We start from the raw sequence: 17,557 nt of genomic DNA, 5'->3' as shown, positions 1-17,557 counted from the left end.
AGGGCTGCCTGTGGGCTTGGGTTTGAGGCCTGTGATCCCTCACGGTATGTTGTAGATGTTAGGGGGCTTATTCCTTCACCCACTTACTTCCCTGGTCCTTCTCGCATGAACAGAGAGCAACAATACCCGAAGTCCAAAGGTGCAAACAATTCGATGTTTATTGGGGTGAACTTCCAGCAAGCATGATTCCAGTTTTCTTCCTTAGTATCCTCCTTCCCAGCTCTGACACCACAGAGCCTTACACCTGTGTCCCTGTTCCCATTACTACCCTTAGCCAAACATGATTCCAACTTCCTTACTCCCATTCCCTGTTCCCATTTCCCCCTTTAGCAAAACATGATTCCAATTTTCTTACCCCCATTCCCTGTTCCCATCTCCCTCACCCACATGCCCATGCCCACCCCCACCCACACCCAGTCACTTCCTCATTGATTACAGATTATATAGTAAAACTTGAGTTCTGCTTAGCTATACCTTAACCAATCATTTTCCTGAAATTTAACTAACCAATCCTAACATATTGTAACATGATTATGTAACCAATTATATCCCACCACCTTAATTAGTTTACACCCAGCAGAATTAATTATACAGCGGACAGGAACAATCACAGAACCAGACAGAGATTATACAGACAAACAATAGCAAAGTGGGAACTACAATGACAGGACAACACAGAAGCGAGGATTTCACATCCCAGCTATTGATAAGTGAGTTCTTGCCAGACAGGATGCTATCTAACTAAGTTTCCTTTTACATTTTCTAGGCACTTCCCTTTCTCTGGAGGTGATAGGAACTATCAGGACAGGATTGTATTCCTAACAGCCAAATAGCACCTTATTTCAGTGTGACTAGTTTGGAATGTGAGGATGTGACTGTTTGCTTCCCAGCTTATGGCTGCCTCTGCTGCTTAGCCAAAGGCCTTAGCCTAAGAACAGGGCCTCAGACTGTCACAGTAAGAGAAGGCCCTTACACCAGCAGACAGTGATTTTGATTCTTTCTTTTATACCTCTATCACTAGCCAAGTGATAAGAATACACCTAAATTCTTAGAGTACAGGCCTTTGCAGACAGGCCTGAATATCTATATCCTAACAGTAGATATGTATCTCTGCGAAATAAATACACTCAAGTACTGAATTTTTGCACTGGTAGTTTTCTTTTTTGCTTTATCCATTCTGAGTGCAGTACATGTGAACATGTGCACAGTTGATCAGTGTAATTAAAACTCGATGCCTCTCCAGTGTATCAGTCCAACTTTGTAGCACGGCCTATGTGCTGCACTTGTAGGGGAAAGGACTTGATGGCTGCAATTATCTTTTCCAGTCAAACATCTATGATCTTACCTAAGAAAAAGGCAATTTTGTTGTATTGCTTTTAAAGTGAGGATCATTCTTATTCATGTAAGTGGGATACGAGGTAATACCATTTCTTGCTTTGTCATTAGTGGAATTGATACACTGAGTCATAAGGAGGAATAAATTACCTTGCTATAATTGATTCTGAACTGTGGCTGTTACAGTTCACTCACTTTCTTTGTCATCCATAAAGCAGGGCTTACTGATTTCAACTTCACTTAATCTTAAATATAGATCGCTTGTTTTTTATAAAGATAGGCTGCATTTCTGAAAGGATGTTCTGTTTCCTTCCATGATTCCAGAGCTACATCTTATAGACTTCACATTAAATTCATCACAACATATTTAAGAGGAATTTTGTACGATAGCTTATTATTTTTTAATATTTGTATTGTGGGGATGCCCTAAGGCACCAGACAGAATTGGAGCACTACTGTGCTAGGTGCTAGGATGTAGCTCTGCAGTCTTGGTGTTTGTCCCTGAGGAAGACTTGGTGTCTGCCCTGAAGAGTTTACAATAAAATTTTAGACAAGATTCTACAAAGGAGTGGAACCGCCTATAGGAGGGAATTGTTACAGTGGTACAATTACACTGTCATATAGACTTGGCAGGGCACTGCTTGACGTTTCTGAATAATATGAATTTAAGCCCATACAGTTGGGTTTTGGCAATCATGGAAAAGCAAGTGGAATGTGGATATAGAGAAATACTCTTTATCCTCCATAAAACACTTAAAAACAGTGCAACAGATGAAAGCTGCATGGAGCCATCACTCAACAAAGCAATGCTGCTAACGAAATACGCAAATAGTAACGACAAGAAATTTGTTACTCATTTTATCTGTTCTTTATGGGCTGGATCCAGTGCACATTGAAGTCAATGGAATGACTCACAGTGACTTCAGTGGGTGTTGGGTATCGCCTTAAATTCATTATTATGCTTCTATCTTAATTGTAATTTCTCACTTTTTTATTTATTATTAAATGCCACCTGAGAGGAAGAAGGAAATGAGAGAGTGAAAGATGATGTTTAAACAGAATCAAATAAAGAATTTATTAAATGAGCATTGAAACTTGGGAGGAACGTGTTTGCTAATGAAATAACATTTTCCTTAAAAAATGTGTGAAGATGAACTGTAGATTATAGAATATATTTTAAGTGTTTTCCAGCAGTTGCTTTTAATAGAACTGTAACTAATAAATATGTGTGTGGTTTGCTATCGGATCTGGAGTTCTTACTTCAAATGGTAATGCATTTTGCACTAGCAGATTGCAGTTCCTGCTAAGAAGGGGTTAAATCCAAATTAAGCAATCATATGGTCTCCATTAATGTATTTAGAGTCTAAACTAAGGGTAACTTCTGTATTGTTTTATTTACCACATTTACTTTTTCTCTTCAGTAAATCTGCATTTGTCTTGTGTGCTCTACATGAAGTACTTTCTTTGCACGTGGTCTTTGTCTTCTCCCCTTCCTTTTGGACTGTGTTTCCTTTTTGGTACATCATAGAGGTGTTTATACTTTTCATTTTTTCTAAATGGATTATACCAGATTTACATGTAAACATTGCATTGCTATTATGAACGCAAATACCTTCATACCTGATGTTGCAGGGGTTTTTTTTAACTACATGATAAGAGGTCACAATAGTTAGAAGACTTGGGATTCTTCTCTTCTCTGATATAGTAATTGCGATTTTTGTTTTGATGTTGACAGAAATTACTGAAGTATCAGATGAAGAATTGGATGCCCTGCAGTCTTTTTGCACCATTAAAATAAGCCAGATCCATCATAAGTTGAACTCTAAGCAGTCAAACAGCAGCAAACATAAACATCTGCAGCATGGATTCACTTCAGAGAAGCCTGTGACAGGTGACTTGAAGTGTACTATTCCTGATCAGCTAGTGAACAGAATCCATCTGAAAAATATCAGTGAGACAATGAAACAGGTACTGTAACCAAAACATAAATCATGCCAATTTGTTGGTTGGTTGGTTGGTTTTGGAGGGCTGCTAAAGAAAAATTTGAAACTATACGGGCCAAATCCTGCTGTCCTTACTCATTCAAAACTCCCATTGACTTCATTGTGAGTTTTGCCTTAGTGAGGACTGCAGGATTTGTGTTTCTGATTTTCTCATTAAGACCACGCTGCAGAAACGCTTTTCGTAAATAATAAAATTATATAAAACGTTGCCTACTGACAAAATGCTGATTTTTCATTGAGACATTTCATACAATATGAGTAATTCACAGAGGCAGGGGTGGATAGTTATTGTCAACCTCTATGAGCGTTAGGTTAACTGGGGAGTAGAGTTGTAAGTGATGCTTGTCAGGCTGCCCTGGCCCGTTGTGTACAGAACTGTTCTGGAAGTGACTTGTGGAGTCCGGGGGCAGCATCAGAGAAACGTGCTCACTGTCCAGGAGAAGGTTTGGCATCCCCATTATAACAGTTGGTTAATGTACAAAGTGGCATTGGCTCTGCTCAAAAGAGGTCAGAAGCTGTCTTGCTACTTCAGCCACAGAGAGTTGATAGGATTTCAGTCAAAAGAAGTGGTAGATGACTGAAACCTCCCGGGCAGCCTGGGAGAGTAAAATATGAGAGCCCTGCCTCTCCCCTTTTGTATAAACTCTTTGTTGTAGTCCAGAATTAGGACTGGCTATCAGGACACCTGCACAAAAACAGAAATATGTGTAAATATATAATACATTCTGAGCCAGATTTTGCCTGGCTGCAAGAAGGGAGGGCACAAAAAAGCTCGCCCCTTATGCCTCTTCTTTGCCCTGGGTACAGGGACCGGCCACAGTTGCAGTCCCTGGTCTTTCCTGAGGTCATGCTTCTCTAGGGAATATATGAATGTGGGCAATAGGGGAGTGTTTTTTCAGAAGAGTAAATATTGCTGCATAGATCTTCACCTTTTGGTCACTTGGCTATGGACGTATCTGGCCTGTGGCATGGTTTAGCTTTTGATTGGAAAACTGATATCCGTGTTCCTAGATAGAAAAGATAATATCCACGGAGACAAAGGTAAAATATTTTAGCACATAGGTATGACTTTAGCCCCTGTCACTGTGAATGACACATTAGCAAAATATCTTTTAAGCTAAGATTACATGGCAAATAGTTGGCTTTTATTTGTCACTCTTTTGCACGAAAAACAGGAAGTGTTTAGACATATTTTAATAGAAACATTCCTAAATGCCTGATCTTTTTTTTTTTTTTTTTTGCCAATCTTTAATTTTTAACACTTCCCTAAAGAATGAAATGTGCCTGATAGAATCTGGGTTGCATCAGTGAGTTTGGTAAGATGTGCATGTGTCATTTTAACAGTTTGAAGGGCTTTTCTTTTCTGCCAGCCCAGTGCTCCTTTCCCATAGGACACGTACACTGAGACAAACAACGCCTCTTTCCACTCTGTGTGTGTCAGGAATCACAAAACTGTTGTTTATTCTCCAATGATCCTTGAATTCTAACTTTGTATTTGTAGGGGGGTTTGAATATGTTACTGTGACAGTCATCACCTACAGATGCCTTTACCCATAAATCTTGGTGTTGGAAAATATCTGTGCCTCGTTTGAAATGGGTACAGCATGTCTGCATCGGAGAATAATTTTGATAGAACCAAAAAAATGAGTGGTGAATAATAATTGCAGTCATGTATTTTGCTTCAGTTACTATCACATACATTTGCTTTAATTTACTGCCATACAGCATGTAAAAGTAATTGTTAAACCATTCATTGGCTAACCCTGTGCCAAGTGAGCAGAGAATACTGGGTTTTTTTAATTTGTTTCTTTCTTTTTGGTGTTTTTGAAAGTCAGTTCCGTGACTGTGACAACCTAGCAACCTAGTGACAGAGGATGTGGAAAAAGCTAATGTACTCAATGCTTTTTTTGCTTCTGTCTTCACGAACAAGGTCAGCTCCCAGACTGCTGCGCTGGGCATCACAACATGGGGAGTAGGTGGCCAGCCCTCTGTGGAGAAAGGGGTGGTTAGGGACTATTTAGAAAAGCTGGACGTGCACAAGTCCATGGGGCCGGACGCGTTGCATCCGAGAGTGCTAAAGGAATTGGCGGCTGTGATTGCAGAGCCATTGGCCATTATCTTTGAAAACTCGTGGCGAACGGGGGAAGTCCGGATGACTGGAAAAAGGCTAATGTAGGGCCAATCTTTAAAAAAGGGAAGAAGGAGGATCCTGGGAACTACAGGCCAGTCAGCCTCACCTCAGTCCCCGGAAAAATCATGGAGCAGGTCCTCAAGGAATCAATCCTGAAGCACTTAGCAGGGAGGAAAGTGATCAGGAACGGTCAGCATGGATTCACCAAGGGAAGGTCATGCCTGACTAATCTAATCGCCTTCTATGATGAGGTTACTGGTTCTGTGGATGAAGGGAAAGCAGTGGATGTATTGTTTCTTGACTTTAGCAAAGCTTTTGACACGGTCTCCCACAGTATTCTTGTCAGCAAGTTATAGAAGTATGGGCTGGATGAATGCACTATAAGGTGGATAGAAAGTTGGCTAGGTTGTCGGGCTCAACGGGTAGTGATCAATGGCTCCATGTCTAGTTGGCAGCCGGTATCAAGTGGAGTGCCCCAGGGGTTGGTCCTGGGGCCGGTTTTGTTCAATATCTTCATGATTGATCTGGAGGATGGTGTGGATTGCATTCTCAGCAAATTTGTGGATATACTAAACTAGGAGGAGTGGTAGACACGCTGGAGGGCAGGGATAGGATACAGAGGGACCTAGACAAATTAGAGGATTGGGCCAAAAGAAATCTGATGAGGTTCAACAAGGATAAGTGCAGGATCCTGCACTTAGGATGGAAGAACCCAATGCACCGCTACAGACTAGGGACCGAATGGCTAGGCAGCAGTTCTGTGGAAAAGGACCTGGGGTGACAGTGGACGAGAAGCTGGATATGAGTCAGCAGTGTGCCCTTGTTGCCAAGAAGGCCAATGGCATTTTGGGATGTATATGTAGGGGCATTGCCAGCAGATCGAGGGACGTGATCGTTCCCCTCTATTCGACATTGGTGAGGCCTCATCTGGAGTACTGTGTCCAGTTTTGGGGCCCGCACTACAAGAAGGATGTGGATAAATTGGAGAGAGTCCAGCGAAGGGCAACAAAAATGATTAGGGGTCTGGAACACATGACTTATGAGGAGAGGCTGAGGGAACTGGGATTGTTTAGTCTGCAGAAGAGAAGAATGAGGGGGGATTTGATAGCTGCTTTCAACTACCTGAGAGGTGGTTCCAAAGAGGATGGTTCTAGAATATTCTCAGTGGTAGAAGAGGACAGGACAAGGAGTAATGGTCTCAAGTTGCAGTGGGGGAGGTTTAGGTTGGATATTAGGAAAAACTTTTTCACTAGGAGGGTGGTGAAACACTGGAATGCGTTACCTAGGGAGGTGGTAGAATCTCCTTCCTTAGAAGTTTTTAAGGTCAGGCTTGACAAAGCACTGGCTGGGATGATTTAATTGGGGATTGGTCCTGCTTTGAGCAGGGGGTTGGACTAAGATGACTTCCTGAGGTCCCTTCCAACCCTGATATTCTATGATTCTATTCTATGATATCGAGAGCTTCATTTTTTTAACTGTTTTGAAATTACAGCTACTTACCTCCTTTCACTACACTAAAATGTAATAAAAAACAGCTACTAATAAATTTGTTACAGTCTCTGAGCCTGACTCTTCTTTTGCTTACATTGGTTTTACTCTGGTGTGATTCCGTGGAGTTAGTCCTGATTTACATCTGTGTAAATGAGATCAGACTCAAATCCTATATACATATATATATCCTGAGATTTGTATAAAGCCTTTAAGCACTCTCAAGATTTTGTGCTAAATAAACTAACACAGACTTTAATAAATATTGTTATTCAACACTTAAAGGAAACTGCTTGTACAATTTTACTTTGGTTTTAATTCAGAACTGTATATACATATTTGAACCAATATCGCTTTAAGGTTCTTTTTCTTCTTAAAAGTTGTGGCGATATTTATTATCTTTTAAAAGAGGGCATGTAGGTTTCAGTTCGCCTACTACAAGAAAAATCTGGTGTATTACCAATCCGCGATAGGGTGGCTGAAAAAAATCAGATTAACCTTAAATGAAACAAAGTTACTGCTGCTAGAAAGTGTAGCACATGGGGGAAAGCAAATGTAATTTAGTGTAAAAGTCATTCAGACCGGCTCATCAAGATGATATTGTGAAAAAGATTATGAAGTAATTTATGGCTCCCTAGAAGAGCAAATCTTTCTCTTCAAAATATCTGTATTTTTTATTTGTTATTTTTTAATAGAAGCAATCATCTTACTCGTTCATTTTTTCAACTTCTCATCTTACAGCTGACAGAAACTAAACTACACCAGCCTTCACAATGCCATGATTGTAAGAAAAAATGGACAAAACTGGCCAAGAATAACTTTCTCAGACAAAAGAAGACTTTAGTGGAGAAAGCTTTACTCCAAGATAAATTAGAAGAACAGATTTATGTCAAAGTAAGCAAATGTTATTAAAACAAATACTCCAGTGCATTTTGTACACACTTGCAGTTGTGGAATCCATGAGCCAAATTGCATCCTGATTTATGACCATGCACTCACATAGACTTGCATGCAATGTGAGTCAGGGTGGAATCTGGCCCCGTGTTGTTACTAACCTGCATGGGGCTAGATTCTCACCTTGTGCTGATCATGTTTATGGACCTAGTCTGATTTACATCAGCTGATGATCTGACTCACCATTTTCCAGAGGTTTTTTATTTTGAGCATGTCTGGATTGATTTTCCATGATCTGTTTTCTGATTGGCTAGCCAGGAACAAAGTAGTAAATTATATCATTGTTCTAGGATGCTTGCTGGTTACATCGACACAGGCTTCCATCCCATTTTCGTGCTTTTCAAGGAATGGGGTGCAAGGTGACTGCTGCATTGCATGGATGCAGAGGCAGTTTTACTGTCGCAGAGGCTGTTCCTTCTGCTCTTTCTTAACCATTACTGTATTATGGTGCTGCCATAAAAAGTGTTCTCATGGGGTTTCAGCTAGAAACCTTGTCTATTTTTCCTTACAGCTTCAATGAGCTCAAGATGACAGCCACCTTGTGGATTGTAGATTTGGAATGCAGAGGTTTTTCGTTTACAATATTCTCCTGCTTGGCATGCACACTTCATCCCTTATCTTATGGATTCTCAAATCACCCTGTCTTGTACCTGAAGCCAGTTTTGTAGTTGCTAGTTTTCCCACTACTCTTCAATCTAAACTATCTAAGTATTTACACCATGCTCATCATCAAGGTTCCTGCGTACCTGATGTAAGGGAGGGGAGTTAGACCTAGTGAAAACTGGCCATAGACTCAGGGAAAGAGGAGGAAGAGTGGCTCTGCAATATGCTCTTTCCATCTGTCAGTGTTACAGAAGCCCTTCCAACCCCATATTCTGCTATTCAGACTTTGTTTTTCTGTATTATGCCTGGGGAGATGGCTAGTCTACAGCATCCTTGACAATTCCAAAGGGATTTCCTCTTGGAGGATAATGTTGACCTGATTGGCATTCTGTCCCATGGATTCCTACTTTCATGCTAGGAAAGCCTTCTGGAGCATAGGCGGCAAGTTATATCTCCACGTGGTGCCTTGGCACCAGCAATATTCAGAGACCAGGGGCCCAGCTCCACCAATATTTGGGGCTGGGTGTCCCCCCCAGCCCCACCTGCTGCGTGCGCCTCCTCCCCTGCTGTTGCCCCTGACTGTAGCCTCACTGGGGGTGAGGGGTGGGGCTCCCTCCTATGAGTGTCCCTGCCTCTGCCTGCAGCTCCATGCTGCCTCCCTGCAGCAACTGCTGCCACAGGGTCCTAGCGCCCCCCATCTCGACTGCCAGGGCAGACTGACTCTGAGCCTGCCCTTCCACCTCAGACCCTTCCCTTTTCCTGCGGGACCCTCCACCAGCACAGGGGGCCACCCCATGCCCGCAGTCACCGCTCCTGCCCCATGCTGGGCAAGGAGGCAGCCCCATCCCTCACCCCCAGTGCGAGGCTACAGTCAGGGGCAACAGCAGGGGAGGAGGCGCACGCAGCACCCACCGGCACCCACCACGGGGCAGGCGAGGGAGATTCCTGGACCTGAGAGAGGCCCTAGGGGCACGTGCAGTGACAGTGGTGGGGGTGAGTGTGCTGCTGGGGAGGCAGTAAAGGGCTGGGCGAAGTCCTTCTTTCTGGCCCCTGTCCCGGAGCAGCCTGCCTGCACCCCAAACTCATCCCCAGCCCTGCCCCACCCCTGAGCCCACCCCCCCAGCCACAGCTTTCACCCCCCCGCACCCTCAACCCTCTACCCTAGCCCTGAGCCCCTCCAACACCACAAACCCCTCATCTCCAGCCCCAGCCAGAGACCTCATCCCCCGCACCCTAACCCTCTGCCCCAGCCCTGAGCCTCTCTAACACCCCAACCCCCAACAGAGCCCTCACCCCCTACACCCCTACTCTCGCCCTGAGCCCCTCCCACACCCCAAACCCTTCATCTACAGCCACACCCCCCAGCCCTCACCCCTGCACTCCCTCCCTCTGCACCCTCTCCCATCCCCAAACTCCCTCCCAGAACCTGCACCCCCTCCCTCCGCACGCCCTCCCATCCCCAAACTCCCTCCCAGAGCCTGCACCCTGAATCCCAATCCCCTGCCCCAGCCTAGGGCCTGCACCCCAGACCTCCTCCCCCACCCAAACTCCCTCCCAGACCCTTGGGCAGGTGGGGGACAGACTTTGGGCAGGGGCGGGTTCTGGGCACCACCAAAAATTATACAAACCTGCAGCCCCTGTAATCTGGAGTGGGTTGCAGTAGGCCCTGACAGCATGGGCCATGACATGTACCTAGGGAGCTGAATAAAGGCAGTGAGCCTCTCTGTCCCTGTCCCGTCCATCTCAGATGTCCTGAGATCGCTGGGATTTCTCTGGTTTGCTGGCTCTCACATCCTGTTCACTCTGATGTGGGGAGAATCCTCGTTCTCTGATGCAGTGTTCTTCAGGATATTGTGAGCTATAACTTATTAAATTTGCTGGCCCTTCTATGGGTAGCTCTGCACAAGGGATAATTTGGCCCTTAAGATGGCCCGTATCATTATAGTACGTGACAGATGCATACTCACTGCAGTTTTCTTTTATTTCAGGACTCGCTTACACTTATAGGAGAAATACACAAAAACCTCCCCAAGCTTTCAGAGGATCCAAGGAGCATATGGCAAAGACTGAATGAGAGAGGTCAGAAAGTGTAGGGCCTGGTTGTGATGAGCATTAATCAAAGAATGTAAGACCTGGCAAAAATCTTCTGGTGACACTCATGTGCCTATTGCCTCCTAATGAGAACTGTTTTGTTAGTGACAAACTGATCAGTGGGTAAATATCCTTGCAGGTAGAACCAGATATTCACAGAGCACAAGATTCCAACCGACAGTCCTGCTATGTGTCCTTCCCGAATGCAAAAGCTGCAATACAGTGTCATCCAACCAAATACATTTTTCAAATTATGGAAGCTGACATTTTTTTATTATTATTCTGACAAGGAATAACTATTGTTTTTGTGGGTTTGCTTATGGGATTTCAGAGCAGCTCACTGCTTCTTCCATCTGTACAAAAAATAGATGGTCCTGTTTTTCTGGGTGGGGAGGTGTAATTATTGGGCTTCGGCTCAATCTTTGTGTTCTGCCTCCTGTTAAATTGAAAGCTAGAGCCCCAGGTGGAGGAGAGAAAGAGACGGTTGCAGAGTAACTGTAAAAGGAATAAAATGAAACTGGGCATTTATAGAACTGGAATAATGAGAATGTGAACTAAAATAAATCAGTAACCCTGAGGATGCCAATAGGACAAGAAATGGCATTAAATTAATCATAGTACCTGTCTGGGGTGGATGTTTAGAAAGAGAAAGAAAACAAAATACAGAATAAAACTGGAATAAAATATCAATTAAGATAATATTTTGACTGTTTTCTGAACTTGCTGATGCATTTACTGTCACTGTCTATTGATTCCTGAAAAGGAATGTCACTATCTCATTGAGATTATCTCTGGGTGAAAGTCTGGTACTACATAGGAAGTCCAAGTAAAGAGGCTTTGCACAGGAGATCTCTGGGGGCTGGAAGCAGTGAAATCCTTCTGCTCACTCCAAGCAGGGCATGTAGACAGCAGAACCATGACCACTACTATGGTCATCATCATGGCTTCCACTGACAGCCATAGCACATTCCATCATCCCACATTGGCAATGTGTAGCCAGTGGATCCACATGAGTTGCAGACTCGCTGGCCTCTGTAACCTCCATGTTTTCAGCGCATTTGGGCCTTCCACAGCAATTGAGGATCTAGGTAGACATTTGTCTATATAATGTGTATATGAAGGAGATCACTGCCTAATAGTTCAGTGGCTTGTTAAGACATTAGAATGGTACTTTGGTGTTGCATTTTTTTCCCTTTTGGTAAAAGAAAATCTATTGATGGGGTTGATTTGATGTTCTGTTTAAACAAACTACAGGTATGTAGGTGTTACATATACTATGTACTGTAGTTATCAGATCAGTGTACGCAGGGTTGTGTGTTTAGCCACATGGTTTCACGATGCACACATCAATATAAAGCATGAAAATAAATTAGGATGGAGGGAATTAGAGGTTCACTTAGATTATCCTTGATCTTGTGGTATGAATAACCTCCATGAACGATTTCATTAGTTTTGCCTGAGTAGGTGAGGCCTTCACGGAATCTCTAGAGCAGTCTTAAATTCTTTAATACTAGCTGTTCTCATTCCTTCACTGGCAGCTTATTCCACCTTTTAGCAACCCTCTGGGCAAAGTAGCCCATCCTAAGAACTCCCATTAGCATCACTTTCAGTTTTAGATCACGACTGCAACTTATATAGCTATCTTATATGGTGAAGAAGATGCCACTGGATTTTTTTGTTAATGCACCATCCTTAGGTATCTTAAAATCCCCCTCCTATCTCCCACTTCTATAACCCTGTTCACATTAGACATTCCATCTCTGCCCCATTTGTCTTGTGACTCCACTCCCCCTCCCTTCCCAAACTCTGCCTAATTCTTTGTTGACCTTTTTTGAACTCCATTAGCAAAAGTTCACCCGTTACTCAACATAAGGTCTCATAAGGGCTCTGTTATGGAGCAGTGGTAGCAAAGTACACACACAAAAAGGGAGGCCATGCCTAAGACCCTCTGAAAATTTACCCTTGCATAACACAGTGCAAAATAATACATCTGTGTAGCTTTGTTTCACTACTAAAAACAGGGAATATTAGATACAGGGTTCTAAATACATGTGGACAGGACACAACAGTGCATTTGAGCTCTGCTTTTGGTGTTTAGATTGTCACTGGAAATCTTGAAGTATTTCTTTTTAACTCTTAGTTGTCAACTCTTTGTATAAATACACTGAATTATAAGATCTTTGGATCAGGCACTTACCAATTTTATTTTCCCGCAGTGCACCATGCACACCCAGTTTAGAGAGGCAGTTCAGAAAATTCATTTAAAAATTCACCAGCCGTATGGTCTGTGGTGTGTATCTTTTTCTGCTACTCAGTACTGCAGGCTTAGAACAGTTTTGGAGTTCTTCTCTTTCATATTTTATCAACAGTAACTCTGGGATCTGAACACGTATTTTCTGTTCCCAGGTTGCAGTTATTGCTGATGTACAGTATGAAGCAAATGAGAGAGCTTGCCCTGTAAATTACTTATTTCATACTCCTGCAGGGACTGAGACTAGTAACCAAAGAATTTTGACATGGAGACCACAGAAAGGCACCTAGATCAGTGCTCTTCCTTTTATACTCCCCACAAGCCATTTATTTTTCTGAGAGAGATTTTTGGTTTGATCTGGAAAAACATCTTTAAAACTGTGATCAAGAAAAATTTATTCATCTGGTTTCCTTGTCTGTGCTCATTGGGGTATAAAAGGAGCAAGACTGATGAGGGGTGAGTCATACAGTAAGTAGATGTGTCACTGAAACAAATTAGTCCATCCATTGTGAAGTGTCATTTAGAGTTTTTCTTTTTTGGTTTTCATACTGCACACTGTTACCCTTTTTTAATCCTCTGAATGATTCGTGAAGTACTAGAGTTTATTGCTATGAACATCTTGCAAATGCAGAAATGATTTGTTTTTGTTGCATACACTGATTTATTTTACATATTCATTGGTAATGGTTTTTGTGATGCTGCACTTTATTTGTTGCTAACCTCACCATGAATGTTGCTGAACTGACAACCTGAAAGATTATTATCCTGAAAGTAGCACCAGACTGATACAGCATTGGCTACTATGGCAGTGCAATCTCCCCCTGAACTGTCACACCTCTCCCGGAAGAGATAACCTCTGAGGGGATGAAGTTAACTCCAAGCCCATTTATTCCTTAGCCTCTTTTCTGAGCACCAATTATAGGAGTGGACTCTATGATATGGATGCTTGCCACTAGGAAATAGGCCAAAATGTCCATTTCATTCCCCATAGGCCACTGCAATGCCTTTAGATGGTTATGATGTTCAGTTGCTACTGACCTGGACTGGATTTAAACAAGGGCAGAGGTGAAAAACTGTATATCCCATTTCGGATCCCTGGTGCTATCTGCGGCTTAGCTAGTTTCTTTACCAGTGAGCCTTATAGCAGCCTTAAATTTCTTCATTGTGTACAGGCACGCTCACTGGGAGAGAAGTTTAGAAGTGCCATAAGCGCTCTAGTGCCCCCTGCCTTGTCAGAAACTCATCCCTGATCAACAACCTACATAGCCTCATTGGTGCCAAGATTACACAAATTCACCTTTCCCTCCTTGAGATACCTTTCTCCGTAGCCAGTGTCATCAGTGCCGAGGAAGCCAGTCCAATCCCATTCATTCAAATTGAAAGTTTGTCCGGAGCGTTGAACTGGTGGTAATGAAGTGAAAGGTTTACTGCTTTAAAGAATAGTGCCCTCCTGTGGCGATGAATCATCATATTGACACAGTGCCCAAATTCTACGCCACTGCAGATCTGGACTATATCTGATTTCAGTGCAGTTAACCCAGAATATATACCCTGGTATCGAATTTGAAAGTTGTTCTAATATGTATATTATTTTAAATAATAATGTGCCCTGTGTCTTCAGGTCACAACTTAAATATTATCTGGTATAACAAAGAAATTACCTTTTATTGTCTCCGCTAAATAAAAACTTAGCTGGACACACAAACATGCGCAAATTACTGCTGCATACAGTATAGGTGTTATAGTAAGTGGCACTTCGTTAAAAATGTAAAATGTTTCAGAGTTTTTTTTATTTTCACGAATGTATATATCAGTAATGTATGGATTAGGTTTTCATTTTTGTCCTCTCCAGTCTACTGTCCCTTTCTCTCACGTAGTTGATATACTGTAGGTCTTTACCTACACAGACTCGAAAATGGGATTGATGAGTTGTGCGGGGTGGTGGGGGGAATGCCACTTTGCCCGTTCCCCAAATAAGGTAGTGGGTACCTTGTTCTTTTCAGAACATGCCTTTCAAGTTGCTAATAAAATAGATCAGGGGGCCCTATGAAAGCATTATCCACCTTCTGGACATGGGCATTCACTGCTTCTTTATTTATTTATTTTGTAACAAAATAGTACTGTTTGTTCTCACATTGAATAGTGTGTATGATCCATAAATACATTGTAAAATAGATCTGTAGCATGTAACAGAGTCTGCCTTTAGAATATCCCATGAAAATCCATATTTTTGTTGTTAGCACTGTTAAGAACATTTACATCTTTAATCTTCTTGCCAGTTTTTAAATTGAACTTTTTTGCCTACAGAAGCAAGTGTACAGCATTATCACAGTATTACAGCTTGTTTAAAAATACATACAGCACCAGCTAATGGTAATTGCAAGCAAGCTATATACTTGAGCAGGGTTTTTGTTTGCATTTTTTACATATTTTCTATATTTTAAAACAGCTACTTATACTGATGTTATATCCAACACTTTGTTAGAAAATATTACTTACATATGTTACCCACAATAGAGTCGGCATCTTTTGCATGACATAACATTACAGGCGTCAAAAATAGAAACACACCATTGTAAGCCTGGTTAAAAATAATTGCAAGCTTTAAAAAAGTGTGTTCAGCTTGCATGCTCCTTTATAAGTCTGGGCCCATCATGTGAGGTGCTGAGTGCCCTCAATTCCCATAGAAGTAAAGTGCCATCAGAACTTTGCAGCACTGGACCCTAAACAAAATAAATTGAATGATTATCAACATACAGTCTGCTAGCAAACATAGGGCTCAATCCTGCAAGCCCTCTGTGCATGGAACTCTTATTGAAGTCTTTGTGAGTTCTGCCCCAGAAGGCTTTCAGGACTGGGTAGTAATTGGATAAAATCCTGTGGACCTTACTCAAATAAAGCTCCCATTAACTTCTCAGATTTTGAGCCGGATCATCTGCTAATGCAAATCATCATCGCTCTATCAACTCCCGTCAGCTATGTTGATTGGAACGAGCTGAGACTCTGGCCCTTTGACTGCCATGGGAATTTTGATAGAGTAAGGACAGCAGGGTTTGACATACTGTTTTTTAATAAATAAAATGCAGATTAAAATACATGGTTGCATTGGTTTTACTTTGCACAAATGAGACAACTGAATATTTTTGACTTATAATAAAGCTGTTGGAAATTTCCAAACCATTAATAATTCTTACAAATTAGGTAAAACCAGGATATATTTAGGTGGATATTTCAATATGTAACTTCCAATAGTTAGTTATTTTTCACTTTCAGGTGAAACTGGGATGAAGGGATTTAAGACCATTAGGAACTGCCTGTCTGATTTTCAGGTAATGCAGGAATATTTCATGTTCGATTGATTTCTTTTATGAAACAAGTCCTGACATGCTTTGGAACATGCTCTTTTCATGGTCTCGCTGATATTCCTCTTGTGCTTTCTGCAGTCTTTTACCCCTCAGTTGCCACTTGTGGAAACAGTAGGTCACTAGGGATGTCATTATCAAAGAGAAAATAATGATCAGCACTATTGTCAGTGCAACCGTGGATGAGAGGGACCCTTCTAGCTGTTTAGTTTCAGTATCTCCTGTTGCATTCAGCTTAGCAAAGTTTTCATATTCCGTCAAAGCCAAAAGTGCAGGTACAGGAGTTTCATTGAACTTGGGCCTCATTGGGATTCAGTAGTTGCCCTCACTCACTCAAATTTCTGAAAAAACATGAACTAGGATTCCCACATAGCCCACGTTGTCCACAAGAAATTTTTTTCTCAGCTTCTCAAGGCATAGATGGGGCTCAGAAGTATTGTTTGTTTATGAAGCCATGCAGCTTATAAGGAAGAGGATGTGTCAGAAAGTTAACAATGCATGTTATCTATATCCAAACAGTGTATAAGTCAGAAACTGGTGCTCACTGTCATCTCTGTCAGAAGAAAAAGCTGTTGATCTCACTGCCAGTTTTTGAATCTTTGTTTTCTTGAATGGATAATTGGAGAAAATCAAATCAATTTTCCTGTAACATTGTGTCAGGGCTCCTCCTCAGGCTTAAAGGAAAAATAAGCGCTACAATGAGCACAGTTTACATCTTATGAATTTGCTTCACAATGAGTGTTTTCTTTCCCCCGAAGTATTCCCCAAAGAGAATAAAATCCAAGGCAGATTTTTTGCTGAGAGACAGACTTGGTTTTTGTAACATTGTAGTTTCTAACAAAATCAGTTACAGAAAAAAATCTTTCATTCTAATGAAGGCCTTTCTTTCCTCTTCTTTAATATTTGTTCTCACATTCACCTTGTCTGGAAGAGATTCTATTTTTTGTTCTTTTTAAACTGGAAATTCAGAGATGTCATCACTGATTGCAAAGCTGGGGTCTGGAAAAATTACCTAGGTTAAGAATGACATAGGGTTAGATAAGAGTTTTGCTCTCGTCAGCTGTCACCTGAGCTTAACGCTAGAATCTTAAAGACTTGATTTTGTATACTGTGATATAACTTAAAACCACAAGAATTGTTTTATTTCTGTTTGCCATGAATATTGGCATAGAGCCCAGTCCTGCAAAAATTTAATCATGCGAGCAGTTCCATTGAAGTCAAAAGGGGCAAGTCTAGTGAAGGACAACTGGTGTGAGGAAGGGTTTGCAGGATCAGAACCTCACTGTGCTTCAGATGTCATTCTGAAGTTCAGTTTAAAGTCAGGAGGGACCATACTCTG

At 41.9% G+C, this 17,557-nt stretch overlaps 1 protein-coding gene across 2 annotated transcripts in view; it reads left to right on the top strand.

The window, feature by feature from the left end:
* Positions 1-11,250, top strand: part of C9H8orf48 (chromosome 9 C8orf48 homolog) — a 40,711-nt gene extending 29,461 nt beyond the window's left edge. For both annotated transcript variants that reach the window (XM_077826594.1, XM_077826595.1), the window contains 3 exons: positions 3,071-3,303; positions 7,699-7,851; positions 10,503-11,250. In XM_077826594.1, the coding sequence (XP_077682720.1) occupies positions 3,071-3,303; positions 7,699-7,851; positions 10,503-10,607 (491 nt within the window). In that variant the 3' untranslated portion in view covers positions 10,608-11,250. The remainder of the gene's footprint in view (positions 1-3,070; positions 3,304-7,698; positions 7,852-10,502) is intronic.
* The last annotated feature ends 6,307 nt before the right edge of the window (positions 11,251-17,557 follow it).

The sequence above is a fragment of the Eretmochelys imbricata genome, chromosome 9, assembly GCF_965152235.1.
Source record: "Eretmochelys imbricata isolate rEreImb1 chromosome 9, rEreImb1.hap1, whole genome shotgun sequence".
In the NCBI taxonomy this organism is placed as follows: Eukaryota; Metazoa; Chordata; order Testudines; family Cheloniidae; genus Eretmochelys; species Eretmochelys imbricata.
This window is presented reverse-complemented; position numbering and strand designations above follow the sequence as displayed.